At 52.3% G+C, this 26,905-nt stretch overlaps 1 protein-coding gene and 1 long non-coding RNA gene across 9 annotated transcripts in view; one reads left to right on the top strand and one right to left on the bottom strand.

Annotated features, from left to right (window-relative positions):
* CUX1 (cut like homeobox 1) overlaps nucleotides 1-26,905 on the bottom strand; it is a 364,880-nt gene that overhangs the window by 199,076 nt on the left and 138,899 nt on the right. For all 8 annotated transcript variants that reach the window (XM_039243512.1, XM_039243511.1, XM_039243513.1 and 5 more), the window contains one exon: nucleotides 468-515. In XM_039243512.1, coding sequence (XP_039099443.1) covers nucleotides 468-515 — 48 coding nt within the window. The remainder of the gene's footprint in view (nucleotides 1-467; nucleotides 516-26,905) is intronic.
* LOC120239305 lies at nucleotides 1,839-12,582 on the top strand. The gene is made up of 2 exons (XR_005530395.1): nucleotides 1,839-1,976; nucleotides 11,832-12,582. It is a non-coding gene; the product is annotated as an uncharacterized LOC120239305 (long non-coding RNA).

The following is a 26,905-nucleotide window of genomic DNA, read 5'->3' on the forward strand; positions in this document are numbered from 1 at the left end:
TTCAAGCCTCCAGCAAGTGAGATCCCTCTTCCCTCAGGAGCTGGGCGTGAAAGCACCGCACTGCCCACAGCATCCTTCCCACCCGGGAGGCCTCCTGGCGGCCACAGCCCCAGGCTCACTTGGAACTGCGGGGCCTGAGGACGCGTGGGCTCCCAAAGGCTGCAGTGTGGACAAACTCAGTCCGCTATGGGAAGTGCAAGCGTGCAGGCCGCCTCACCCCTGAATTCACCACACCTTCCTCCATTGCAGATGCGGCTTCGCTTTCCACGTGGGCTTTAACTGAGGACCCAGTGGAAACATCAGATGGGGAACCACAAGACTCACATGACGTTGAGTGAGTGCAGCTGGGAAGGCTCTGTCTGGGCCAGCCCCTTCTATCAATGGCATTGACTTAACGAGAATAAAAAGAAAGCACAATGAACTATACGAAGGGCGGCTCAGGGTATAAAATAAACATAAACGCTTACCTCCCCCTGGAAGCTCTTCAGCAGTGGGGCTACCTGCTTGCGCAAATCCTGGAGCAAGAGGGGCGCGTCAGGAAACAGCCATTGCAGAGGGAAAAAAGAGAAGGGAAACATTCGTTAAGGCCTCCCATCAAAACAGCTTTGAATTCACTGATGACTGTCATTAGATAAAGCAATCTTGGAACCTCCCCCGTCCGTTTCCTTCATTGGAAGGACATAAATCACGCCGACCGGCGCGCCGTCGTCTAAATGAACTTCCTTGAGAATGCCATTAGATTTTATTTCTACCCCGTCCAGGTTATAGACACCTCATTCCCATTGTGCTAGGGACGCGGGGTTTTGCTCGTATCGGTCTGAGATAATGTGCTTAGCATAAAACAGGAGTTATAATGTAGATCTGACCTGCTGGTGTCTGAAAAGGATCTGGGGCCACCATCTTGCATTTTAGCTATTACCTTAGAGCTCTGTCATTCACTAGGGGACACCTGTGTTTTGAAGCCATGTCTGATGTGGTCCGTGGAAATTCCATACCAAACCACCAGCCCACACTTTAAGACAAAGGAACACCCCAGAGGCAAGTCAGTATGAATCTCCTTGAGAACATTCTCTCTGAGATGAATAATTGGCTGACGCACAACGTAGTGATCACAGTCACACTGCTGCATTGTAAACTTCAAAGCTGCGGGAAGATGAGCGCTGAACTGTTCTCAACACAAAAAAGACATGACAATCATGCGGTGTGATAAAGGTGATAGCTAACGCTATTGCAGCAACCACATGGCAACGTATAAAAGTGCCGAACCAACGCACCGGACACCTCCAATTCCCACGATGTTATGTCAATTGTATTGACAAATAAATGACACGAGGCACTGATATCTGGGGTGTTTACTGAGCACGATCTATGCGCCAGATCAGATTTATTAAGTCTGGGCCAAAGCCAGGTATCTAGGCACTTCCAGGTTCCAAGCCTTACGCACACGCCAACAGACACAGACTCGTACTGTAAGGACTGGACTCGTGCCAATGAACCCATAACGCAAGAGAAGGTCAAGTATTGTCAGGAGCCCCAGTGCTACGGGAAAACATAGAGGATGGATAAATTCAGGTTAAGGGAGGTGAGGAGCAGTTTCACAGAAGAAGTGGCATCTGGGCTGGGAAGGCAGGCAGGGTTTTAATGAGTCAGCTCTCAATATGGCCGTCTGGGTGCACGCCACTCCTAAGCCACTGAGACGGGCCGCCATCGAATACACGAGTGCTACCGGGCAAAGGAAGAGTCTGGATGTTAGTCCACAGCTCCTAGATCAGAACCAGGCCCGGAAGATGGAAGGCAGAAGGCAGAGCCCGGATTCCAAATTCTGGCCCAGCCACTCCCCATCTCTTGGAGCTCCGGATGCCAGTCTACCTCCCGAAGCCCAGTTTTTCCATCTCCCTGTGCTCAAGGGTCAGAGTGTCTTCCCCAAAGAGGGGATCAAGTGTAATCCACATGGGTAGTACTGCTCCTGACACACTGTAAGTACTTAATAGTACGAACAACTTTTATTCTTAGGAGTATCGTCACCATTACCGTTCAGGGAAAAGCTTTCTAGCAAACTTAGTTATCCTCAATCGATCTGAATGCATAGAAGACAGCCTTCTCTGGTATCAGGATTTTCAAGCATCACTTGAAGGTGGATGAGAAGGGAATTCATGCATCCCAAGAGGGGTGGGGATGAGCGTCTGGCCTCTCCCACTCTGGGGTGCTGGGATTCTCTAAGGAGCCCTAGCCATGGGCCTGCTCAGCCCCCCGAGGTGAGCCATCCTTGTCAGCCGTGTGTACACAGGGGCACGTTGGACACCTGCTTGCTCCTCTGGTAACTGACCAAAGGCATTCTGTGTTCTGTTAGCCAAGCACCTGAGTCAAAGGGCCCTTCCATCTTTAGCTCTGAACTCACCTCACTCATCGCCGAGCTGTGTGCTCTTAGGGAGAACAGATCCACGTATTTTGCGCTCTGGGGTCCTTGGTGGTTTTCCTCTGAACCAGGGCCCTCACCCGTTTTGGGTCGTGAAGCCTTCTGAGAATCTGAGGAAAGCTGGTGATGCTTTCCTCAGGGATACAACCGGCCGATAGTTCCACTGTGGCCTTCCTAAAGTCTCCCCCCGAGAGCCCAGGCCAGGACCCCTTGCTCTCGCCTGTGCCGTCCAACAGGCAGCCACCAGCTATTTGTGCTGAACTGTAACTCAACTCAACTGAACTTAAAAAAATTCAATTCCGGGGCATCTGGGTGGCTCAGCCGGTTCAGCGTCCAACTTTGGCTCAGGTCATGAAATCACTTCTGTGAGGTCGAGCCCCATGTCCGGCTCTGTGCTGACCGCTTGGAGCCTGGAGCCTGCTTCAGATTCTGTCTCCCTCTCTCTCTGCCCCTCCCCTACTCACGCGGTCTCTCTCTCTCAGAAATAAATAAACATTTAAAAAAAAATTCAGTTCCTCGGTTGCAGGAGCCACCTTGCAAGTGCTCGGTGCCAGAGGCCACAGATGTGGAGTACCTCCCTCAGGGCAGTCTGTGACACGGGGCTGTGCTGTTAGCTCTTGGCCGATGTAGCCAGCCCACGTTATGTGGGCTTGTAACCCTATCAAAGTATCTGATCGAGAAGTAGCACCGTTTCCCTTTTAATTACACATCTTCCTGTAAGTTGCATTCCTCCGGGTGACGCTGATATTTCCGTGCAGAAGTCCGTACTTCTGTTCCTCCCCCGCGTCGCCCTCTATGTTCTTATGCCAAATTCGATGACCAAAACCAATCAGACTCTTTACCAGGCTCTTAGTAAATAAATGAGGCCATCTGTGCTAGACCCAGTAACGGCCCCCAGAGACACCCACGTCCGGAACCCCGGGACCCGTGGCTCCATTAGGTTATGTGGGAAAAGGGACTCAGCTCGGGGACCCTGAGCTGGGGAGATGTGCCTGGATGACCCAAGTGAGGCGGAGGCAGGAGGGAGGAAGGAGGGCGGGAGCCAGAGAGGTGTGACGGTGAAAGCGGGGGTCAGAATGACACAGGGGTGGAAGCTAAGAGGCGCAGGCTGCCTGGGAAGCTGCAGGCACCTGGAGAACGATTTTCCCCGGAGCTTCTGAGAGAACACAGAGCTGCCGACACCCGCCGTCAGCCCAGCGACACCTATTTTGGCCTTCTGACCTCCGGCCCTATTGCACGAGGAGTTTCTGCTGTTCTGAGCCAGTAAGTCTGCGGTGCAGCAACAGGAGACCCTGCCACTGCCCCGTCTCACATGGCCAGTGTCCCTCTCTCAAGAACACGGCACAGAGGACAAAAAGGATGAAGAACGAGGGGAGATCACCACTGGGTCCCAGGCAGGGTCAGGGGTAAAAGCCTATGTTGTGCCCACGAGGAACGGGCCACGCTTCTTTGGCAGAAACCTGCGACCACAGGTACTGACGCGAAGGTCTGGTGTGGACAGCTCGCTGTGGGCGGGCCACTGGGTGACACGGAGAGCGGGGTAGAGGCAGAGAGAGCCCGGGACTCCGGGCTGGTCCCCTTCCCTCCCCCTAGGGCCAGGACAGCTGGGCAGGACGGGTCCACAGCACTGCTCTGGTCACAAACTGCAGACACAGGACGATGAAAGGAGTGTGTCTGTTAGGTTTTCTAGAAAGGCTGACTTTGAGGAAGGCAACAGGCTCATGAGGTGCAACTATAGTCTCCAGCAGGCTCACCGAGCAGCCTGATGCTAGGGTACGCATCCTAGCAGGTAAAGAAGAGCCGGTGAACTTTCCCGAAGCGGCGCCGGCACGCAAGCTCCGCCTCCACACACATGCAGCCAAGCTTCCTCTCAAAGGCCCCAAAGCCACGTTAATCTAACACGTACAAGCCAGATGGAAACAGTCCGGGGATGGGAACTTCAACGTGATGCTTATCTTATGCCCGTCGGTGGGAACCGTGGTCCCTCAAGGGCCCAGGCTTGGAACGGCCCTTGGCTTTGCGGGGAGCTATGGCTGATGGCTGAGCCCCCGCCCCCACCTGCAGGCAGTCTGGAGGCCCTGGGGAAGGACCGCGGGCCTGCTTTGCAGGTCCGACAGCTGGATCGTACCTGCTGGCCCTCGGACTCCGGAGAGGGGCTCCTAAGACTTTCAGCATGTCTAGATCTGGATACCGGAGAAGCCAGGCAGCCAGGCCTGCGTCTGTCACAGGCTGTGTTTCTTGTCGCTTCTCACTGTGAGTCATAAGGGCAGGAGTGATTCTAGGAGTGCATCCTCTTCCCTCGGAACTGAGGGCTGCTTGAGGGCAGGGAGTGGGTTTTAGTCCCTCCCACAGTCCCACATCCGCGTCTCCCTCACCAAGCGGGGCTGGATGATACTTTGCCAGGGAAATCTCCAGAAGGTTAGGGACGCCCGGGTGGCTTAGTCGGTTGAGCGTCCGACTTTCGCTTAGGTCATGATCTCGCGGTTCGTGGGTTCGAGCCCCGTGTCGGGCTCTGTGCTGACTGCCAGCTCAGAGCCTGGAGCCTGTTTCAGAGTCTGCGACTCCCTCTCTCTGACCCTCCCCTGCTCACACTGTCTCTCTCTCTCACTCTCTCCTAGAAATAAATAAAACATTAAAAAATTTAAAAAAAAAAAAGAGTCCAACTCTTGATTATGGCTCAGGTCATGAGCTCACAGTTCGTGAGATCGAGCCCCATGTCAGGCCTGGCACTGACAGTGCAGAGCCTGCTTGGGATTCTCTCTCTCTCTCCCCTTCTCTCTGCCCCGCTCGTGCTTGCTCTCTCAAAATAAGTAAATAAAAAACAAAACAAAAAGGCTGGACTGAGGACGCAGGTCACATTCAGGGGTCAGTCCCGCTCCACGGGGCCCAGGGGGTGGGCGGCAGGGGCGGCCCGGCCTGGTGCGCATGGCGCCCTCTGTGGCCCTGGTTGTGGCCCAGAGAGCGGACAGGATGTCGGGCTGCATTTGTCAGAGCGCTGACCTCTGTCTCCTGCGTGTCTGGCATGGCCCTGGCACGGCCCTGGCACACAGGCAGGACTCAAAAGACACGACGTGGGTGCACAAGGAAGCGAAAGAGCGAGTGGCTGGACAATGTGTCCGAGCGCATGAGACCCAGGCATGCAGGAGGGCACGTGCCGCAGGGCCCGGTCCACAGTCTAGGCCGGCGCCAACCTCCAATGCGACTTAGAATTCCCCACAGCTATATTGAAAAAGCAAAGAGAACCAGTTGAAATGAACACCTCCCCAATATTTTCATTTCGTGCACCATCGACATCCAAGTTATTAATAGAGAATGATACTTCTGATATTAAGCCTCTGAAACCTGGGGGGCATTTTACTCCTTGGCACATCTCACTGTGGACCGGCTGCCTGTCCAGTGCACACCCCCGCCCCCATCTCATGGAGCAGCCCAGGGCCAGTCACAAACCGAGGCACTCCTTGAAGGAGGCTCAAGGCTGGCCAGCGGCCCCTCTCAGCCGGTTGGAGGCAGGGGTGAAAGAACGGGAATGGAGAGAAGCAGGAGGAGAGCAGGGAGAACAGAAGACGGGGAGGAGGTGGTCCCAGGAGAGAGAAGGTGCTCGCTTCCCTCAGATGCCGTCACAGACGTGAGGCTCGAGGAAAGCGCTGGGTCTGGCTGCCAGGGAGGTCCCGGGAGCGCTGAGCGCCCCCTGAACGGAGCTGGGGGTGGAAGCCAACCTGTGAGGGGCTGAGGGGCTGGGGCTCTGAGCTCTAAGGAGAGAGGTGGGGAGGGGTGGGGGAAGCGGGTCTCGGGCAGAGTTGACAACAGTTCTCACTGAGCATGCGCTATGCACGGAGCGCTGCTGTTCACAGTGGTCCTGCCGGTGGAAGGGACGGACCCCTGCACTTCACAGATAAGGACGCCTGAGGCTCAGACGGGGAGGAAATCTTGTCCAAGGTGGCACAGCCGGGGAGGCGGACATGACCCGAGCTCTCCAAGGCATGTGCCACGAGATTTTGTAAAGGAAACAATCGCCTTGGGCACGGGTGGGCAAAGGGATGACATTTGGGGGCCACCTGGACAGTGACATGGAGTGGGGGGCTCGTGTATCACTCAAGAGCCTTATAATAGGCCCACGCTCTGGGGGGAAATGGTGAAACTGGACGGGGTCAGAGAATGGGAAAGGTGGTGGGCCGGCCTTCTGACACGACTGTGAAGGACAGAGAGGCAGGGAGACCTGAGGCCACAGCGACCTTGGTGCAGGCACCAGACTTTGGGAGTCGCGCCCATAGAACGGTGCCTCTTCCTAGGCTTGCCTCAGTCTACCCCGAATGCCACCAGCCTGGCGCTGGGCCCGCCTCACAAAAACACCTGCTGTGAGAAGAAGAGAGGACCAGAGTGTTCCTGAGGTCTGGCGCCGCCTTCTGGGAAGGCCGAGCCTCCCATCGTGACCATGAAGCCCTCCCCACTGCCCTTGCTAGAAGCAACCGCTGTATCCTCACAGTTCTCTCTTGGGAGCAGTCACCTCGCATGACAGACTTGCTCAAAGAATCTCTTAGAGATTAAAGCTCAAGTGTGGTCGGCACTCACGCACGTACCCGTATTTCAACAGCCACTGGCCTGCGTGGCTCAGCCAGTTAAGCGTCCAACTCCTGATTTCGGCTCAGGTCACTATCTCACGGTGCATGGGACCGAGCCCCACATCAGGTTCTGTGCCGGTGGCGCAGAGCCTGCTTGGGATTCTCTCTCTCCCTCCCCTGCTCGCACTCATTCTCTCTCAAAATAAACAAACACAGGGGAAAAAATAAAACACACGAAGAGCTTTAGGGAAAAACATTACATATTCCCTCCATACACACACAGGTGGGACTTACATACTTCAAGTGAGCAGCTAAAAAGTCCCCCACTCCAATTTTACTTTTGGCAGTTTGAGAAGTCCCTTACCCCAGCCTACCACCTGCAAATGCTCCCTGCTTCAGTATTAAATGAAGGAGACACAGCCAAGGATGCTAGCTTCTGACCGCTGAGCCGCACCACTGTCGGTTAGCAACCGCATGACACGATTTACTGTCCTTTTAGAGCATGGCGCCCTTTGCTGTCTGGACAGTGCCATGCACTGCAGACATTGCTGCCCTGGTCCATGTGTCTACATGCCCTTCTCTGCCACTGTGGACAGAAGAGCGGGGGGACCCGGCTAATGAAAATCATATTGGCATGAATTGAGAATTGGGATTTAACACAAAGATTTAAAAAAAAACAAAACCTTAATAGTTTAGGGGCACCCACTTAATCCTGTGACAGGCTTTGCGGTGCCGTTTTCAATGTGCTTTGATTCTGTACCATTCATGGAGCAAAAGGCAACAGACATCTTAACATACAGACAGTGACGTCCTTGAGATTATTAGTATCGATGTCTGTTGGCAAAGCCAGAAACGGCGCATTTCAACCTTCTCTCCCTGGAGTATGTTCCAAATAATAAGCAATGTTTATCGAGACACGCTTCTAGGTGGAAAGGATTTTTGTTGTTCTCCACGCCATGGGTTCACAGCTCACTTTTTAGATCGGGAAGCTGACTGGCAAAATGCGCTTGAGGTTTCTGTGTCGTGACAATTCCTGGGGAAAACCGCTCTGATTTAAAAGCCCAAAACCAAACCAAAGTAAACTACCATGCGGCGCTCAGCTGCGCCACTTGTGAGGTACAAGTGGAAGACGTCCCAAAATGCGGTGTGCAGTGTTGGCTTTCTGCCCATTCAGGGCACCTGGACAGTTTCTGGAAGGCTCTGTGCCCACTATGCGGCCTGGTATTCCCTCTAGCCCCTGACACCTCTACCATTCCCAGGGTCGGACACGTCACAGAATCTCGTACCACAGATTGGGAGCCGGTGGCCCCTTAGGTCTACCTCGGTGTCCAGGAGAGAATGGTGCCCAGGACACAGCTGTTTAGGCTTCGAAGGCCGAGCGGGTGAAGGGGGACAGCCTGGGTGTCATGGCTGAACAGAAAGAGGCTGTGAATCACAAACACGTCTTCTGTCATAAAATGGTTTCTATTTTCAAAATATTGTAGTCCTGATTTTTCAGGATGTTTTGCTCCACTATACAATGTCCCCTTCACTTCTGCTCTGCAGGAGTAACTCCTATGCACTTCTGTGAAACTACATTGTAAGACTCACAGCTGTCTGGCTGCATCCCTCAGGGGTACCTCATCCTCTGTGGTGGCGGCGGCCGAAGAGTGGGTCCTGTCTTCTCTGGGGACAACACGGCCTTCCCAGGAGTACTGGGCATGGGGGCGGGGTGGGCCGGTGGAGGTGCTGGGCCAGGTCACCTCTGGGGGGCTGGACCAGGGCCGTCACAGGATCTGTCAGGGTCCCAGCTGGTAGCAGCAGTGGCTGCCCTTGGGCGACTGGTTCAGAGCCACCTCGGCCCAGGGCCACTCGCCATTCTTCCCTCTCTGCTCAGTTCACGTTAAAAAAAATTTTTTTTTGATGTTTATTTTTATTTTTGAGAGAGACAGACAAGTGTGAGAGGGGGAAGGGTAGAGAGAGGGAGACATAGAATCTGAAGCAGGCTCCAGGCTCTGAGCTGTCAGCACAGAGCCCGACACGGGGCTCAAGCCCAAGAACAATGAGATCATGACCTGAGCTGAAGTCGGGCACTTAACCAACTGAGCCACCCGGGCACCCCTATTTCGGTCTACATTTGCTTGCCGTGTTTGGATGGTGAAGGGTGGGAGGGGGGTTAACCCGTGATAGAAGTCAGGCTAAGGTAAGTGACTGGCTTGCACTGAAAACCCTAGAAATGCTTATGCATCAGGTGACTGCATGTTACACAATCATCTGGGGCTGAAAAAGTGATCTCCAAATGAGTTTACTAACCCCCTGTTGCCCCTTGCCTGCTCAGGCCTCCAAGGGAGAAAATTCTGACTTGAAAATGCTTTAGGTATATATTCAATATAGGGCAGAGTTCATAAAATGTGGTATCACCACACGTTAAGATATGCCACGATTTTATGCCACATCAAGGAAAAAAGTGTTGCTTATAAATCTGATGTCACTGGGGCCCCCGGGTGGCTCAGATGGTTAAGCGGCCGACTTTGGCTCAGGTCATGATCTCACGGTTTGTGGGTTCAGGCCCCATGTCGGGCTCTGTGCTGACAGCTAGCTCAGAGCCTGGAGCCTCCTTCAGATTCTGTGTCTCCCTCTCTCTCTGACCGTCCCCTGCTCACGCTGTCTCTCTCTCTCTCTCTCTCTCTCTCAGAAATAAAACATTAAAAAATTTAAAAAAATACATTGACACATAGTAAATACATTAGGTTAGATAAAAACTCTTCAGGTTAACAGAACCACAGCATTGCTGAGAAGCAATCAGAAACTGGGTGATTTTCTTTTTTCCAACCGAGATCCTCATCCGACCGAATGGAGAAAATAGGGTCTCTTTTCTACCTCTTAAAGCCAAAATGCTGAAGACAGACTATTCAAAAACACTGGGTTACGGATTCTTTCTTCTAAGGTCTTCGGGTTCTAACATATCCTGATGATGCCTGAATCATCCTCATCAGCAAATTTCGTACACGTGGTGTACATACCACGCCAAAGGCTGGCCTTATGGATGGTCACAGAGCAGTCTGCATCTGTATCGATAAGCCATCGCTTCTACGAATAACACCTATAAGTCTTTGTCCAGTGTATTTTTTTAAGGTCCTGGTGGCACTAATGAAAGAATGGTAATTATCTGTAAGAGAAAAAGTGTTCTTGGCCCTTATTTCCCTGGACACCACTTAGATTTAAGGAATTTCTCCCTTACCGCGTACAGCAGAGCACAGCCCAGGGAGCACAGCCCAGGGACGTATACGGTCCAACGCACAGATTGTCGAGCTCAACTTAAAATACAGCTCAGTGAAGGGGGAAGTTCCTCTCTGGGCCGCGATTTTGAAACCCTGGCTTCCCAACTCATCATCGGAAGGTGAATCACGCAGCTATCGACAAGGCACCCTACTTTTGGTGACTTTTAGGGATGAACGCTACTCCCTCCCATCTTTGTGAGAGAAAAAGGTAATGTTAAATGGCATTTAAACCGAAGTGTTAAATAAAAAATATCTTTCTATACAACAGCAGACACTGTGTCCTGGCAACTTCTCAAAGATTGTAGTTCACAGATTTGAGAAAATTCCATTAGCTTTAATTATTTATCAGCAGTCAATTTAGATTACTGTTCTTGACCTATTTTTACAGCGTATGGGCCACCCAGCAATGAAATAAATGAATAGTCCTTTTCTACAGTGGCTGATTTTCTGAAATAATAGAAATCTAGTTTAAAGAAGGGAATGGAACCCCAAACATGTAATTACCTCAATATACAACCTTCCACGCTCCCTTTGTAGCTGGATAAAATGCACATTTTTGTGAGTTTTTTGGTTATTAAATGAGATTATCTTGAAAGGGATAAACTCACTCATGCTATAATTTCTTCCCATTTAAATTTCTTTGCTCCATTTAAAACATGTTCTGTATCTTGGCAAACAATCTCTAACACTGATGGATATGCCTTCAGCACTGTGCCTAATAAAACCGCGTAATGGGAAGGCCCAGCTCCGTGGAGCTGCAGGGGAGCGTCCGCGGGGCTCGATCGGAGGGGTCCTGGTGGGGAGCGCTGAGGGCCAGCGGCGGGTACAGGAAGGCGGAGGGGGCACCGCTGGGCCCCTGGCAAGAGCAGGTGGTGCTCTTCTTTCGGAAGCCTCTTTCGATGATGAGAAATGGCAGGTTTATCAGACTGGTCTGCTTGAACTTGGATCTAAGGTGATAAGGGCTAAGGACGGTGCCTAGATTCAACATGTTTGGGGAACGGCAGCCCCCCAAACATGGTTTCCAGTCCTGGGCAAGAGACGTGCCTGTTGCCGCCGGTATGTCAAGACTGCCTGAGGACCTGCTGGCGTCCCAGGAACCAGCCTGGCCGGCCAGCCGCCTCTGGGCCCCGAAACCCTCCCCCAGCTCTTCTTTCAGCGTCCCCGAGCCTGAGGGCTTGGAGGCGCCGGCTGTCACAGCCTGGGCTGGCGCGTGCCCTGCCTGCGGCACAGGGACTGACTGCCAGGGCTTTCGGTGGCTGTGGGAAGAGGCCACCTGAGGTTTCTCCAGCCAGTACTCTAAACACCTCTGGTTTGGGGTACCTGGGTGGCTCAGTCGGTTAAGCGTCTGACTTCAGCTCAGGTCATGATCTCATGGTTCGTGGGTTCAAGCCCCGTGTCAGGCTCTGTGCTGACAGCCAGCTCAAAGCCTGGAGCCTGCTTCATATTCCATGTCTCCCTCTCTCTCTGACCCTCCCCTGCTCATGCAGTCTCTCTCAGAAATGAATAAAAACATTAAAACAAAATTAAACACCTCTGGTTTGCCTGTAGGTCACTTCTGAATAAATGCTCATGTCTAAATCCTTTGTTTTATTTCAGAACTTTGAAAACGCTGCTGTGATTTGTTACATGTCTACACATCACTGGGTTTTGAGTTCATCAAAGTGAAGAACCTCATTAAAAAACTATTCAAGCCTTTACAACATGCCACGAATGTGCTCATCACTGCCTCCAGGAGGTTTATATTCTGTGTGAAAGATGAACCGAGTCTAGGTCCCCAGCAGACAGTGGAGGGGCCGTGCACACCCCAAGTCTGCTCCTGGGGCCACGGACGGCGTAAGGCCTGTGGACTGAGTAAGAAAATGAGGAGATAGTCTTCACAGACACATTATCAACACACTCACCTTTTATCGGATCATGTGCCAGGCAGGGGACCTGCCCCAGAGGTATCTTTGTGCCCTGGGGCTCTCTCCAAGGACCCAGGAGGCGTGACTCTACTTGGACACACATGCCCACCGTGTAATTTACACCAGGCCTCAGACCCTCTGGACATTTAGACAAAGGGGCTACTTGGGATTACAATGTAGGTTAACCCCTCAGTTTGGTGTTTCTACTTCTGGGAATTTATCCATAAGGATACCGCTAACGTAGGCTGAGATTTATGGACAAGAATGTTTAGCATGTCCTGTTTAGAAAAGAGAAAAATTAGAAATAATACAGATGCCAGCGGCCAGGGGTTACTTGTTAAATCTGAGTAAAGCGATACAGTGGCGTGTCGGCGCATCGGTGAAAGTATCTTTCAAAGGATAGTCAATACCATTAAATAATGCATTGCGATTTATTCACCAAATATTTGCTGGGTGTCTGTGACGGGCCCTCAGGTGCCGTTATAGGAGCTCCTTCAGCCATGAGCCAGGCCATCGGGTTCCTGCATCACCCAGGGCTGTTGTCCAGTGGGAGGGAGACACTAGTCAAACTGGTGCTGTGAAGGGGAATCCCGTGGCGCTGGGGCTAGGGGTGGGAGGGCGGTGTCATACAGGGCAAACCTGGCCTGGGACAGCAGGGGGCGCTCCTCTGAGAAAGGGGCACCAAGCCCAGATCTGTCGGGAAAGAAGAGAAGCCACAGACTACAAATGGGTTTACAATACGACCCCCGAGTGTGTAAAAATGTATAAATGTACATATACATGTGTGTCTGGGGGGAAAAGGGTAAGAACTACATCGATGTGATGCAGTAAATGAATGGGATTACAGCTTAGCTGTCACTGCTTTGCCTTTCAATACCTCGTATCCTCTACACAGTAAAAACATTCTTTTGAAAATGGAAGATGGGGATCAAATAATAGTTTTAAAAGTACGAGGAATTTTCAAGGTTTACCCTCCGCCGCTCCTCAACAGCACAGTTTCTGGACACGGTGATGTCCCTGTGGCCAAGTGAGCGGCCAAGAGTCATTCAGTGTATGCACAGCCCACGGAGAAAAAAACTACTATGCTGCTCACACATGGCCAAATTACACGTACTTCTCTAAGGAAAAATTATTTTCTAAGTGCAGTAAGTGTTAGCAGGAAATCTACAGATCTATCATTTGCTTTACATTTTTTCATGTACATAAAACACTCTGGTTTGCAGAAAACGGGGCTACGGAGCAGGATGTATGGCATGATCTTTACTATCTCAGGATATGTAATATTTATGAACAAGGACTGGAAAGATCTAGAAGCAACATGCTAACATTTACATCTAGGATTACGGGTGATTTATTACTTTCTGCTGTATGCAAATTTCCATAATCAACACTCATAAGTCACAGATCTCAGACAATATTGGGGAGACTTAAAACATCATCGCAAACCAACACGAGAGGGGCAGGGAGGGCCCACACCACCCACGGGTCCCAGACAGGGGACGTCGGCACCCAGCAGGCAAATCACCGGATGAGGGCGGGCCTTGCCAAAAGGAGACAGAGAAGATTTAAAACCAGATCTCGAACATACCACCCCTCTGCCCAGTTCTGGTCTGTTTTACTGTTTCCCCACTGGAAGGCCTTACTTTCAATTTATTCGCCATTTGTGTGCAACGGGCTTACTTAAAATTAAGGACCGTGGAAAAGATAGGCCTTTATCCTATCTTAATAATCAGTGCATATTGTTATTAATATTTACTTGCTTCACAGAGCCGCTCAAAGGGATAATTAATAATAAACGACAAGAAAATCTACTTGCGGGCACAGAGCACACTGTAAGTGCTTCCTCAGACACTCGCTCACATGCACACAGGTCAACAGAGGCGGCCTCCATCTGGGTCCCGCTCTTTAGTGGCAGAACAAGGTACTTGGTGACCCCCACGCAACCGGAAGACCCCAAAGACGTGGGATCAAACCAGGGGCTTTACGGTTATTTTCACTTTTGGAAAAGATGACAGAGCCAAGGGTATAGGAGAGGTAGGTCATCATTTCCTAATTTCTACACTTGATCTTAGCCAAAAGGCCGAGAAGCGATCATTTCCTAATTTCTAAATGGAATTGTTCATATCCTACTGCTGGAAACCAAGTCTGAGAAACACATGTGAGTCAGTGGGTAACTAGGGAATTTGTACCTTTGGAACCAGATTTGATGTCTGAAGACACTCCGAGGCTTCCCAGTAGATGTCCTCAGCCAAGCAATTAAGGAGAAACAAAAGCTTCCAGGGCAAAGACAGACTTTCAGCCTGCCCCCCCGCCCCCCCAAGACTTCAGCATCCGACATGTGGCAGAATAGCACCACTCGGCTCCAGGAAGGAGACTCAACTCCATCCTGCCACCAAAGGACGTCCTTTGAGGCACCAAGGAAGCATCTCCTTAGTGTCTTCCAATCTTATTCAGAAGGTGGGGCGCCTGGGGGGAGGGGGCTCAGTCGGTTAAGTGTCTGACTTTGGCTCAGGTCATGATCTCACGGTTAATGGGTTCGAGCCCCACGTGGGGCTCTGTGCTGACAGCTCAGAGCCTGGAGCCTGCTTCAGACTCTGTGTCTCCCTTTCTCTCTCTTCCCCTCCCCTGTTTGTGCTCTCTCAAAAATAAATAAAACACTAAAAAAAATAGTCTGCTGGGTACTACTGATGTGTACACCCAACACGGCAGTCCTAGGCCGAGCAGCCATTTCAAAATTAGCACATTTCACGGGAAATCTGGGCAGAGAAAGGCGGTATTTCGGGGGAGCCAAGGGCCTACCTTGTGTCCCTCTGGGATGTGTCCCCTTGCGGTGCCGTAAATGCAGATTCTAAAAAGCCATTTGTGACGGCAACCCACCACGAAGGGCAAAGAATTTGGTTTCTTCCAGACCTACTGCCCAGGAAGTGCCAGGACCTGGACAGCAAAACCCAGACTCAGCTCGGAAACCGCTAGACTTCAGGAAACAGGGCAAGGTGCTCACTTTTAATCCTGGCCCTGGAAATGGAGCCACGATTTACACCAAACTCCAGAAGAGTTTAAAACCGAAGAGTGTGCATCTTGAGTCACTCAGGGAGAAAAGCAGAGCCCTCCCGTCCTGGTGTGGGACGGAGGGTGACCGGCCACACAAAATACACTGGGTACCTGAACCCCGGTCTACAGAAAATGGCTAATGCTTAGAGGATGATTATACCTCTGCTCAACAAGTGGCTTTAGGGGCGCCTGGGTGGCTTAGTCGGTTAAGCGTCCGACTTTCGCTTAGGTCATGATCTCGCGGTTCGTGGGTTTGAGCCCCGTGTCGGGCTCTGTGCTGACTGCCAGCTCAGAGCCTGGAGCCTGTTTCTGAGTCTGTATCTCCCTCTCTCTCTGACCCTCCCCTGCTCATGCTGTCTCTCTCTCTCCTAGAAATACATAATCTCCTAGAAATACATAAAAATATTTAAACAAACAAACAAACAAACAAACAAAAAAAACAAGTGGCTTTACAACCCTTCTGGAATTCCTCTAGCAATCCTGCTCAGGCCTGTTACCAAATGCTAACTTTTACACGGTTCTGGAATTTTCTTCTCAATACCCAGCACTGCTTCTTTGTAGCAAAACAACTCAGGAAAGAGATGCAGCTTAACGAATTCTATATCTCTTGGCCAGCGCTGTTGGTCCTGCTAGATGAATCATAGAGAAGTCCATAAATGTCGAGAGCATTTGTGCAGGCTTTTCCTTTATTACCTTATATGGTGAATATAGATCTATTTATCTCTAATCAACTCAACACGAGCCTCAGTGCTTTCCCTACCTTACAACCTTTCTTAACAATGTCTCTTGCTCTACGATTGAGCCACACACAGCACACACGGTGACAATACTGACATTCATAACCTGAGGCTGGTTCTTTCTCCCCCCTCCCTTTTTCTTGCATGAGGACAGAATGTTTTACATCGGTAAATATATGAGGTAGGTCAAAATCCCGAGCTATTTACATTCTTGCTACATCAGAGCCGGACGACGCAGGGCTGTAAGGCTTTCCACAAGAATTTAACCTGAATCAGTTTTCTCCCTCAAGGAATCGTGTTTCTTATAAGGAATCGTGTTCCTTATCACACATTCAGGAATCAACTAAAAAAAAATAGTGGTTGGGGTTGATTTTTTTTTTTTTTTTTTGACATATTCCTTAAAGAGATAAAGATCAAAAATGTTTTCAGGCTTCCAAAAGCTGACTGCAGGGAAATTCCATGAGCGACTAATCTGTTCACGAATGCTCCGGGCAACGCCTACTGCCTGCCTGCATTTATTCATTCATTCATTCACTCCTATCTGTTCTATTTCATATTCGTTTTATATTTCCCCTTGTGACAACAGCAAAGTCCTCAACTATAGGACTCTATAACCTCAGCTATAACCTTCCTCCATGAAGGAAACTGGGTGTGTAGCCCAGGGATCAAACATGCGGCTCAGGGGGCACCTGGGTGGCTCAGTCGGTTGAGCGCCAACTTCAGCTGAGGTCATGATCTCACGGTTCGTGGGTTTGAGCTCCGCGTTGGGCTCTGTGCTGACGGCCAGCTCTTAGCCTGGAGCCTGCTTTGGATCCTCTGTCTCCCTCTCTCTCTGGCCCTCCCCTGCTCATGCTGTCTCTCTCTCAGAAATAAATAAAACATTAAAAAGAAAGAGAAGGAAGGAAGGAAGGAAGGAAGGAAGGAAGGAAGGAAGGAAGGAAGATAGATAGATAGATAGATAGATAGATAGATAGATAGATAGATAGATAGATGTGGCTCAGGTTGATTTACCTGCAGATGTGCGTATCGTTACAATTCATCAGGAGGCTCCCTGAGAGTCTACGGACCCAAAAGGGTGTCTGTTGGGAAGGTCTGTATATTTGGAGGACCCCTTGGGAGGTCTGTGTATATAAAAAACCATGTGAAATCAACAATATGGTGACCTGTGCGTAAAACTGCATTTGGTGAAATCATTTGGGAACATCCTTTACCTGCCGTCCAAAGTGACATGCAACAAAACATGTATTTTAGACTCAAGTGTCTGGGCAGACGAAAAACTGTCCCCCACCCCCTCAAATGGAGGGCATGTGTATAACTCAGTCTCCTGCCCTGGCTGGATACCAGCTCCACACGGAAGTTCTCTTACGTAGAGGGGTTAACAAAAGCAGGCAGAAAAGGCTGTCTTTGTCTCCCAAATACCCTCAACATCCGAATAGAGTGGCAAAGCTTTCCGGGAAGACATTTCTTGGCGGTCTCGGGGAGTTCAGGGGAATCCAGGGCTTCTGCCTGGCAGAGGGTCACGGCATCAGAGCATAACCTTCTCCAGATGTCCCCTGCACGCCCCGTGCTGGGCTTGGCGGTGCCCAGACACATCACCCTCTCACAATTCTGTCTATACCACAGGGCTCTTGAGGTGATTCGCACTCAGTGGCAGGGATGCAGGGAGGGCAGACGGCAGCATGGGTACACTCTATACTATAAAGCCATATATCCGGAGAGGGGTTCTCCCCCACAAAACATCCATGGGAGGGGTTGTAGAAATAAAGTTTAGTAAAATATAATACATGCCTAGGGCAGAGCAAGGGAAACCGACAGTCTGACTGGCATCTTCTGGAAGAGTCCTCAGGTTAGCAAGTCACAGGTGCTCACACACGTGATGCCTTCCTTCTCCCATCCCACCCACCCCCCCGCCCCAGGGCTCCATCAGCCTCTTTGGGATACTCTTTATCATGCAGACACGCATGATGATGCACATACAAACTAGTCAACGAATGACTCCATCACCTGGCCCCTGCCCCTTCCAGGCTGGCTTCCCCAGGAGGGGCCTTGGAGACGAGATGCCCAACACGCACGGTCCCCGAATATAGGTTCGATTCAAGAAATGTGGTGCAAGCTTCAGTCGCTCTGTGAATCGCCCTTCCTTATGTAAGCACATCTGCAAAGTCATCCTTATGGAAAATTTCAAATCAGCCTGGGCTGGGACTCCAGCTCTGGCACATCATGGCTGCGTGAATTCAGCTCCTTGCTAAGATTCTAAACATCAGTGTTTCCCCCATTGGGGAGAAATGCTGCTACCAGCCTTACAACAGCAATGTCCGACACAGCAGGGACCCAGTGAGTGGTTTGGAATGAACGGGAACACAGTAGGTCCTCAAGGTAGCTGTTACCGGGATGATGATCGTGATGTGACCCCCCCTCACTGCACGTGTACTACGAGGAGCCCCTCAACTTGGCCCATCTTTTACCCACATGGTCTGCAAAGCACGCAGGTGGGTGCGTCGGCAGTCTGACCTGATGGACAGCAAGGCTGTTACTCTCCCCGGGACCTCAGTCGAGAGGCTGGCAGTTACTGGGTGCTCACCCCATGCTGCTGACTTTGGGGCAGCCAGCACCATCTCGATAACCTCTCCGGCTCTTCCCAAGCTCTTCCCGAAGTCACTCCTACGGCTGCCAAAGACAGCTCCTGGCGTCTTAGGCAGGGCCTGGCTGCGAGGGCTTTACCGCAAGCAGAAATTTCCGAAGGTGATCCCTGCTAGTTTGCGGCCACGAGGGTCCATTAATGTCACCAGTTTCCTCCACTATTAACCTCAAACTCGGTGCCTTGCCCTCTCCTCCCGGATGATATGGGAAAGACTTTCGATGTCTGTCCTGTGGGCGCTTGGCATTTTTGTATCAGGCAAGGGAGGCCACGCGCCTCATTTTGTGTTTAAGCCCGGCACTACTATGAGAGGCTAGATCAGTGTGACCTTTCGTTTGCAAGCTCCCCGTGTATGCTACAGACACCCTCTGTCTATGTCTTAACATGCACCAAAGAGAGATTAAGCTAAATGAGGCATGCCATTCATGAAGGCTCACTGAAATTATGCCTGCTAATCTTTTAAATGGCAAGAACATTATGTAATACAAAAGGAATTTTAGTAATTCTAACGCTTTTACCCAACTGAGAAAGTCTAAATTTACAGAAACACACCAGGAGTGAAAAAGTTCACGAAGCCTACCCGGTGTGGAGAAGCAGAAAGAGCGCGTGGTAAGTGAGAAGGAGTGTAGGGTGGACGGCGGAGGGCACCGGGGCAGAAGGCTGGGGTCCCAGACCTGGCCCGGGCCATCAGCACCCTTGTAGAAAGAGGCGTATCTCGCTGGTCCGGACCGAGCCATTTCCTGAGCCTTCTCAGACAGAGCTGACCTGCTGCCCCTGCAAAGCCTTTCCGTGGCCTGTACTTGTGGGTGGTGGGCGACGTGCGGCCACATCCCACGAAGAACTCGGATTCCCTGCCTCCACAGTGAGGATCGGTGTGCACACCCAAAGAGCTGTTCTGATGTTTGCGCGAGACGGCGCGGGGGAGGGCCATGTTTCACCCGAGGCCCTATGGCTGTAACACAAACTCGGGGGCCAGCTCGTGCCAAAGCCATGACGCCGTGCCGTGTGACCCCTGTGGACGCCAAGTCTTTGTATGCGGTCATTCCAGTTAATCCCTCGGGCTGCTGGAGCGCACATGTCCCAGGGTTCCCTGAGTTGCGGTGAGCGATCGAGAACCCAATCTGTTCCTAATCCGCCGCCCGTGAGACCGTGCCCAGCAGGTGAAAGACACTCCTGGAGGGGGCCTGTCTGTGCAAAGCCGCGATTTTACGTAACTCTACTTAGCCTCTCCTCCCGAAACAGTTCTCTCGTCCAGCTTCAACGTGCAGTTTGAGGTTTGCTACCTGTTGAGTTCGTACCTGTGTCTTCTCCTACTCCAGGTGAGGAACGGAGCCTCGCCCTGGCGTGCAAGTTCACAGCAGAGGATAGTGTGAGAAGCTGCTTTCAGGTGCTCCTGCACGTGGGGACTGAGCACGGTCACTGACTGCAGGGCGCAGGGGTGCACATGGGGCCTGCTCTTCCTTCTACCGGGAAGCTGGGAATGAGGGTGTGGGGGGCAGTGGCGGGGACACGTGGGAAAGAAAGGCACAGGAAAACACGATGGAGGCTTGAGAGAGAAAGCCCTTCTCGCTGGATCAATGAAGAATAAAAGGAGGGGGCATGTGGGCCGGGCAAGGCTTTGACATGGAGGGGTGAGCAGAGAGGGGAAGTTTTCTAGAAAGAGGTGCCAATATAAGCAAAGGGAAGGAAGAAGTGAGCCAGGTTCCCGGGAACCACCTGGGCCACTCAGGCGACCCAGACATGGCCTAAGTGAGGACAGCCACCACCCATAGCAAAGGAACGCAGAGATCGGATCAGGGCCCGCTTTAGAAAGGCTGACCCGAGGGTAGTCCCCAAGACGGGCCGGACGTGGAGCTGAGGACATGGACTGCGAGAAACATTCTAGGCAAAGGTGGTAAAACAAGAAATGGTGGGGAGGGGGGGACCACAAACACACACCACCACCACCACCACCAGCACAAAACAAAAACAAAAAAACCACCAAAAGCCCAGAAATGGGGCTGTTTAACAGCGAAGGTAAGACCACATGGTGTTCTCTAGGAGAAAACAGACAGGACCCTGGCAAGTGTGGGGGCCCAAGAAGGAAAGACCGGGTGGAGACTGTGTGAAGGCTGAAGCCAGGGGAGGGCGGGTACTCCTGCCGGGTACGAGGGACACAGGATGAGGCCAGTGTCTGGAAGGTGAAGACAACGGGAAACTGCCTCTGGAATACCAGGATCTTGTAGGACCTCCCAGCAGGGAAGAAGGACCTGGGGAAATAAGACCCTGGGGCCTGGAGTGATGGGGGGCCGTGATCGGAGCCCTTTGGGGGGCTTCCGTGGACCAGAAGAGGGAAAGCACTAAAGAGGACTATAGGATGGGGCTTGGAGAGCAGTATGAGCTCAGAGAGAGCAGCAGGGTTAAAGGTCAGAGGGGAAGATGGGGAGGAGACCCAGGCCCACGACGAAAGTCTACTCCTCTGACCAGGTGAGTGGCAGGGACGGAGGGACCGGTCCCAAGGCCGCTCACCGATTTGTGGCGACAACGACAAAATCAAAAAGAAACCTGCGTCCACGTGGAGAATGGGCAAAAGCGAAGACCCCCCTCTGCTGGGGTGAGGGGATGTGGGTCATTGTGGCCCCCGTGCCCGCAGTTTCTCACCTGGGGAGCTGCCAATGACAATCAGACGTGTGGGACAATTTTTATTCCACTCCCGCCACACACACATCTTGTTCTAGATTCAATCTGAGGAGGATGGGCCAAACTCATTCACAAGAACCTTCTCTTCCCTGAGAACAAAATGTGTCCTCCCTGGCTTCTGCTACCTGCCCTTAAAAGTTTGCCCTAGAAGGAAAGTGTAGCACTCATGAGATGTCTGGTGCGTGCAAGATATTTTTAAAAAATTTTTTTTCTAATTCATTTTTGAGAGAGAGAGACAGAGCCTGAACTGGGGAGAGGCAGAGAGGGAGGGAGACACAGAATCTGAAGCAGGCTCCAGGCTCTGAGCTGTCAGCACAAAGCCCAACACGGGGCTGGAACCCACAAACCGTAAGATCATGACCTGAGCCCTAGTTGTACGCTAAACCGACTGAGATACCCAGGCGCCCCTTGAGAGATTCTAATAAGGCTTCCCTGTTTCAAAAGGGAAGTTGTCAGTCACCCAGACAACTGTCCCTGTTGTTAAAAAAAAAAAAAAAAAAAGTTAGCAACCAGGGCCCCCCGAAGCTGGTCTAAACCAGAGGAGATGGACCTCAGGCTGATCTGTTTTCTTCCCCACTCCCAGGCAGAAAAGAAGAAGACTCTGAACCCAAACCCGGGCTGCTTTCTTTCTGTGAGGCTACGGCTTCCCCCGGAACCTTGCACTTCCTGCTTCCCCAGGTCCGCACAGAATCACCTCACACTTAGGCTCCTGCGGCCTTGTTTTCCAAAGCTAATCTTCCATCATCTGCAAAAACCGACTGCCTGGCTCAACTTCTCGACGTGCCCGCCTGCTCCTGGCTCTTTTCCTCTTTGGGATCCTTTGCAGCTGCTCTTCCTTCAGGGAAAGGGGCTCACAGAAGCTCACTGCCCGCCCCTCTGGGAACCTGTTCAGAAGGGACATGCTGAGAATCCTAATGTCGGGAGGGGGCAAGCCAGGGAGGTGGGGGACGCATCCCTGGGAGTATTTCGCGGGTCCTATCTGACTCTATCAAAGGCCAAGTTCTCTGTGACTGTGGCAGAGGGAAATGCGGAGGCTGCCAGTGATTTCTGCGAGAGGGCTCTGTCGGGACAATCTGTAAAATCCTGCCCGTGATGATCAGCAGACCACCTGCCCCTGCCAAACCCAGCAGGATTTAATGTTTATTTATTTTGAGAGAGAGAGAGAGGTTTTCAAGCAGGCTCTGTGCAGACAGCACAGACGTGGGGCTCAATCACAAACTGACAAATCATGACCTGAGCCGAAATCCGGCATAGGAAACTTAACCCACGGAGCCACCCAGGCACCCCCCTGCCAGTATTTTTCTGGGCAGTGAGCTAGGAGTGGCTTTTATGCTTTAAAATGATTACGCTTCAGATGGTTGGAGAACTAGCTACATAATATCCTTATTTTGCCTTTCAGCCAGCCAGGCCTAACACATTTAGCATCTGGGCCTTTAAAAGTTTGGGGGGGGGGGGGCGGGGCCTGGGTGGCTCAGTCTGTTAAGCGTCAGACTTTGGTTCAGGTCATGATCTCATGGTTCCTGAGTATGAGCCCCAAGTCAGGCTCTGTGCTGACAGCTCAGAGCCTGGAGCCTGCTTCCAATTCTGTGTCTCCCCTGCCCTCTCTCTGCCCCTCCCCGACTCATGCTCTGTCTCTACCTCTCAAAAATGAATAAATGTTGAAAAGAGAGAGAGAGTCCGGGTCCCTGATTTATTCCCTCGTTCTTCTCTTCACTCACCACCCCACTGGCCTGCCGCAGGAGTGTGCACCGTGAGGCGGAGGAGTGTGGCTTTGCACCAGGGAAATGAGGCCGAGTGGAAAGAGCCAAGAGACTGGAACACCTGGGTGGGCAGCACCCTCCAGCCTCAGTTTCCCCGCCTGGGTAGGACCCTAGCTAAAAGGTTGCTGTGAACAGCAAGTGAGATGTGGGATATGAATCTCTCCTTTAAGAGCTCAGAACATTGAGATGAAAGTTGATTGCCACCAGTGCTTATTTACGACCGGACTTATCACCAAAATTTATTTTCTTTTCTTGTAAACGCTGAAGCCTCACACTCTCTCCAAGTCCACACAAATAGAGAACACATGCGAGGATGTGCTCAGCCGCTGGACCGATGATTCGAGCAACCTAACCCGTGCTCCCACGGTCCAGTTTCATCCCAGGTCAGGCTAACCTCCCCTCTCGTCCCTCGTGAAGCCCATGTGCCGGGGGTGGACGCCACCTGGCCCGCCACACACGGCTCACGCAGGCTACACTCGGCCATTTGGAAAGCCTTCCTGCCTCTGCCTCCAGATATATGTGACGGGAGACAAAGGATTGAGCCATATTTTTTAGGAAACCCAGACTGTCTACACTTCTTATAACACAGGCACAGAGCAGTTCAGTGAGAAGGGTGATATTTCACATTCGAGGTCACTCTAAAGCTGGGGTCGCAATTTGAGATTAATTTAAGTGACACTGTGGTGACCTCATTACCTCGTGATTCCCGGTCATTTAATGTAATGGCCTGTGAGGCCACCAAGCAGGCCACTCTGAGAGGAACAAGAGCCTGGAGGAGCTTAGGGTGGCCTGACGGTGGGGCTGGCACGGACCCCAGGCCTCTGGCCCCACTGCCTGCTCTGGCCACAGGAGGCCCTTCTTCCAACCCGGAGACCCTCCAATATGGTCACTATCGAGTGCAAACGCGAGGCTGGCAGTCAGCCCCTCTCAGGCCACTTTCTGACTAGCTGGAGAGTAGCCTCCTTTTTCAGGACAGCTTGCACCGGTCCCCTGAAACTGAAGCCTGTCCCCAACAGCACGGAGATGCGTGGCAGCCCCTTCTGTCTGTACCACTGTGTCCCAGGCAGCCGGCCTGCCGGACGGGGTGGGACAGAGACCTTCCCTCAAAGGACCAGGTGACTCACTGGGTGGTCCCTCCATGGACGGCACCAGCTACGATCTGCCTCCCAAGAAGGGAAAGAACACGCCACGCTCCTAATAAAGCCAGTGTGACAGGAGGGAGTGGCCAGGAAGGCCCAGAGCTGCTGTCAGAGCCACAGGGCACCCTCGTTTCCCTGGGGGGCCCCAAAGAATCCAGACACCCAAGCGGACTTCACGTCAGCCTCAAACCAAGAGGGGACTGAGCTCTGCGAGGGCTGTGGCCACCCGGCACGTGTCTTCGGACCACAACGTCCAGGGAGGCCACTGCCTGGAATCATACTCATGCTAGGAAAGGCCACACAAGATCTGGGAGCCCCAGATGGGGAGGACCCTGTGAGAAAACACGAGGCGGACTATGCCACGGACAAACAGAACCACTCCACATGCCACGGCCCCTGATGCAAGAGGGAAGAAGCCGAGAGTCAAATTTCGCCCCCTGCCCCGGACTCAAGGTGTGACACTGATGCTGTGACCACATGCGCTTTCACTTCATACGATGCTTCTCTGCCTCTCCCTCAATCGGGTGTTTGTACGCAAATCCCATTTTTCTATCCACGTTAAGTAGTGAACGGACAGCGACGTCTCTAACTTGAGCACGTTCGGTGAAAGCAGTGAACAAGTAGCTAAGCGCTTCTGGGCAGGGGCCGGGGCGCTTCATTTCAACCTGTGAGGACTCCCTCCAGAAGGAAGGAGGCACATTACTCAGCACACAATTATGGAGTACCTGCTGTGCACCCTGTGCGTGCATGGCCAGGAAGACGGTCCCAGCCTCTTAAACTGGGGTCCCGTGAGGCTAAGAGGTGCAAATGATGGCAATCTAGTGTGAGAAAGCCAAGCGGGAGAGAGTCCAAGACACGTCAGAGTTCAGAGGCCGGCAGGCCTTCGAACACAGGCTGTTCTAGATCTCCACCGGTGGGGTCACCTCTCACATGAAGCCCACGACCGGGTGCTGGCCCTGTGTCCCCAACACCCAAGGCACACTCTTTACAGGTCTGAGACTCCTTGAGAGCCCCCTGCGGGCTTGGGCAGACTTACTGGTGTCTATTCCTGGCCGGGGGGGCCTGACAAATAGGCCGCATTGAATACAAGTGTTGGTTAAAAACCTCAAAGGTGCAGAAAGAACATTTCCATTCTCCAGCCTTACAGCCAAATAAACAAGAGCTTTTCACTTAGAAGACAGGGAACCCCCAAATTAAACAACTTTGTTCACGGGGGAGAGGTCAACTGGAGCTACCAGAGTACCCCAGGCAAACGCCACGGTCGGTCCCCCTCTGGCCGGTGTCTGGTAGGCAGGTGGGCATAGTCATTCTTGAAGACCCCAAGCTGTCCCATTGATTCCCCAAATGAAGGCTGCAGGGCATCGGTCGAGAGCAAGCGTCCAGAAACATCTTGGCCTCCATACGGACGAATGCTCCCCCTGCCCCTCGGCACCGCAGGGAACCGCACACACCCCACCGAGGGAACGCTCTGCGGGTGTGTGGCTGGCCGGCTGCGGGAGAGGATGGGATGTGGGTCAAGCAACTGGCGGTCTTCTGCCCTGGCCTCCCCACGAGGACCAGGACGAAGCTGGGCCAAGCCGGCATGCTTGGGAAGACATTTGGAAGTGGTTTCACGGACAAGCCGCCTGTGAGAGGTCCCGCAGACAGAGACCGAGTTCTATTTTCGTGCTAACATCGGGAAATGAGCTTAAGACACATGTGTCTCAAGTCGGGGCAGCTGCTTTTCCAAACAGCTCAAAATAGAGGCTCTTTAAACCACGCTCACACGACATCGACGAAACCAACGGGCCCTGGGTTGGGACAAAGGATTTCATTTTCTTACCAAACCTAAAGGCTTCAAAAGCTAGAGTTTTAAAGTAGACCCAATTCAATACATTTGTCAAGTAATCTGAAACCAAGCAGCTGGACCACTCACAGGGCAGCGCAGACTGCCGGGCCAAGTGCAATCTTGGACGCAATCGGGCCCACCAGTGGCCTTGCTGCAGACGAACCCATCATCCTCTGTCAGGGGGTCTTCTCAGGCAATTTGTCATGGATCTCAGCGGAGGAGAAACCACACTCAAACACTCTAATTGTGGGGTGCCCTCTCGAAGCAGTGGCCAGCCTGCTGTCTGGATGTAACCAACATAAATCAAAGGAAGTCAGCTCCCCGGGCTGGTGCACTGGCAGGAGAACTGAGATCTCAAGGTAATCTTCCGACACTTGCCATTGATGGAGTTCAAGGGGCTACGCGTAGTCATGGCTGGCAGCTCCTGCTGAGGCCAGGAGGAGGGGAGCCTCGGTGGACCTGAGGGCCGTTTCTCGAGATGGACACCCAGCTAACACGAGGAGGCCCCAGGGACCGGCCCCCTCCCCTTTCCCGACAATCAGATCGCCCGCTTTGAGCCGGCGCGGGCGGGGACAGTAGATGTCTCGAGACGTAGGTCTAGGTGGCCCGATGGAGGCCAACGTGCCTTTCCTGAATGCAGAGCCGGGAGGAAGCTGGTGGGCCAGACTCAAGGAGGAAGCGCTCCTGCCCGAGGGCCAAGAAGAAACACACGTCAAAGCCCCACCAGAAACCAGGGAGGTCAAGGCCTTCATTGCCCTTCATCTATCGTGCCCTCGACAGAACAACTCCCCAGGACTTCAGGGCAGGAGGGACAAAGAGCTGGGTGCTGACACCCACACAAGCAAGGGGCCCCTGCCTGCAGGTGCTGTGAGGCATTCTGGGAAACGTGCTTCCCCCCACCCCCCAGCCCCGACCCAGGGCAGCTGGGGTACCA

Source organism: Hyaena hyaena, unplaced genomic scaffold, assembly GCF_003009895.1.
Source record: "Hyaena hyaena isolate Hyena2069 unplaced genomic scaffold, ASM300989v1 scaffold_228, whole genome shotgun sequence".
In the NCBI taxonomy this organism is placed as follows: domain Eukaryota; kingdom Metazoa; phylum Chordata; class Mammalia; order Carnivora; family Hyaenidae; genus Hyaena; species Hyaena hyaena.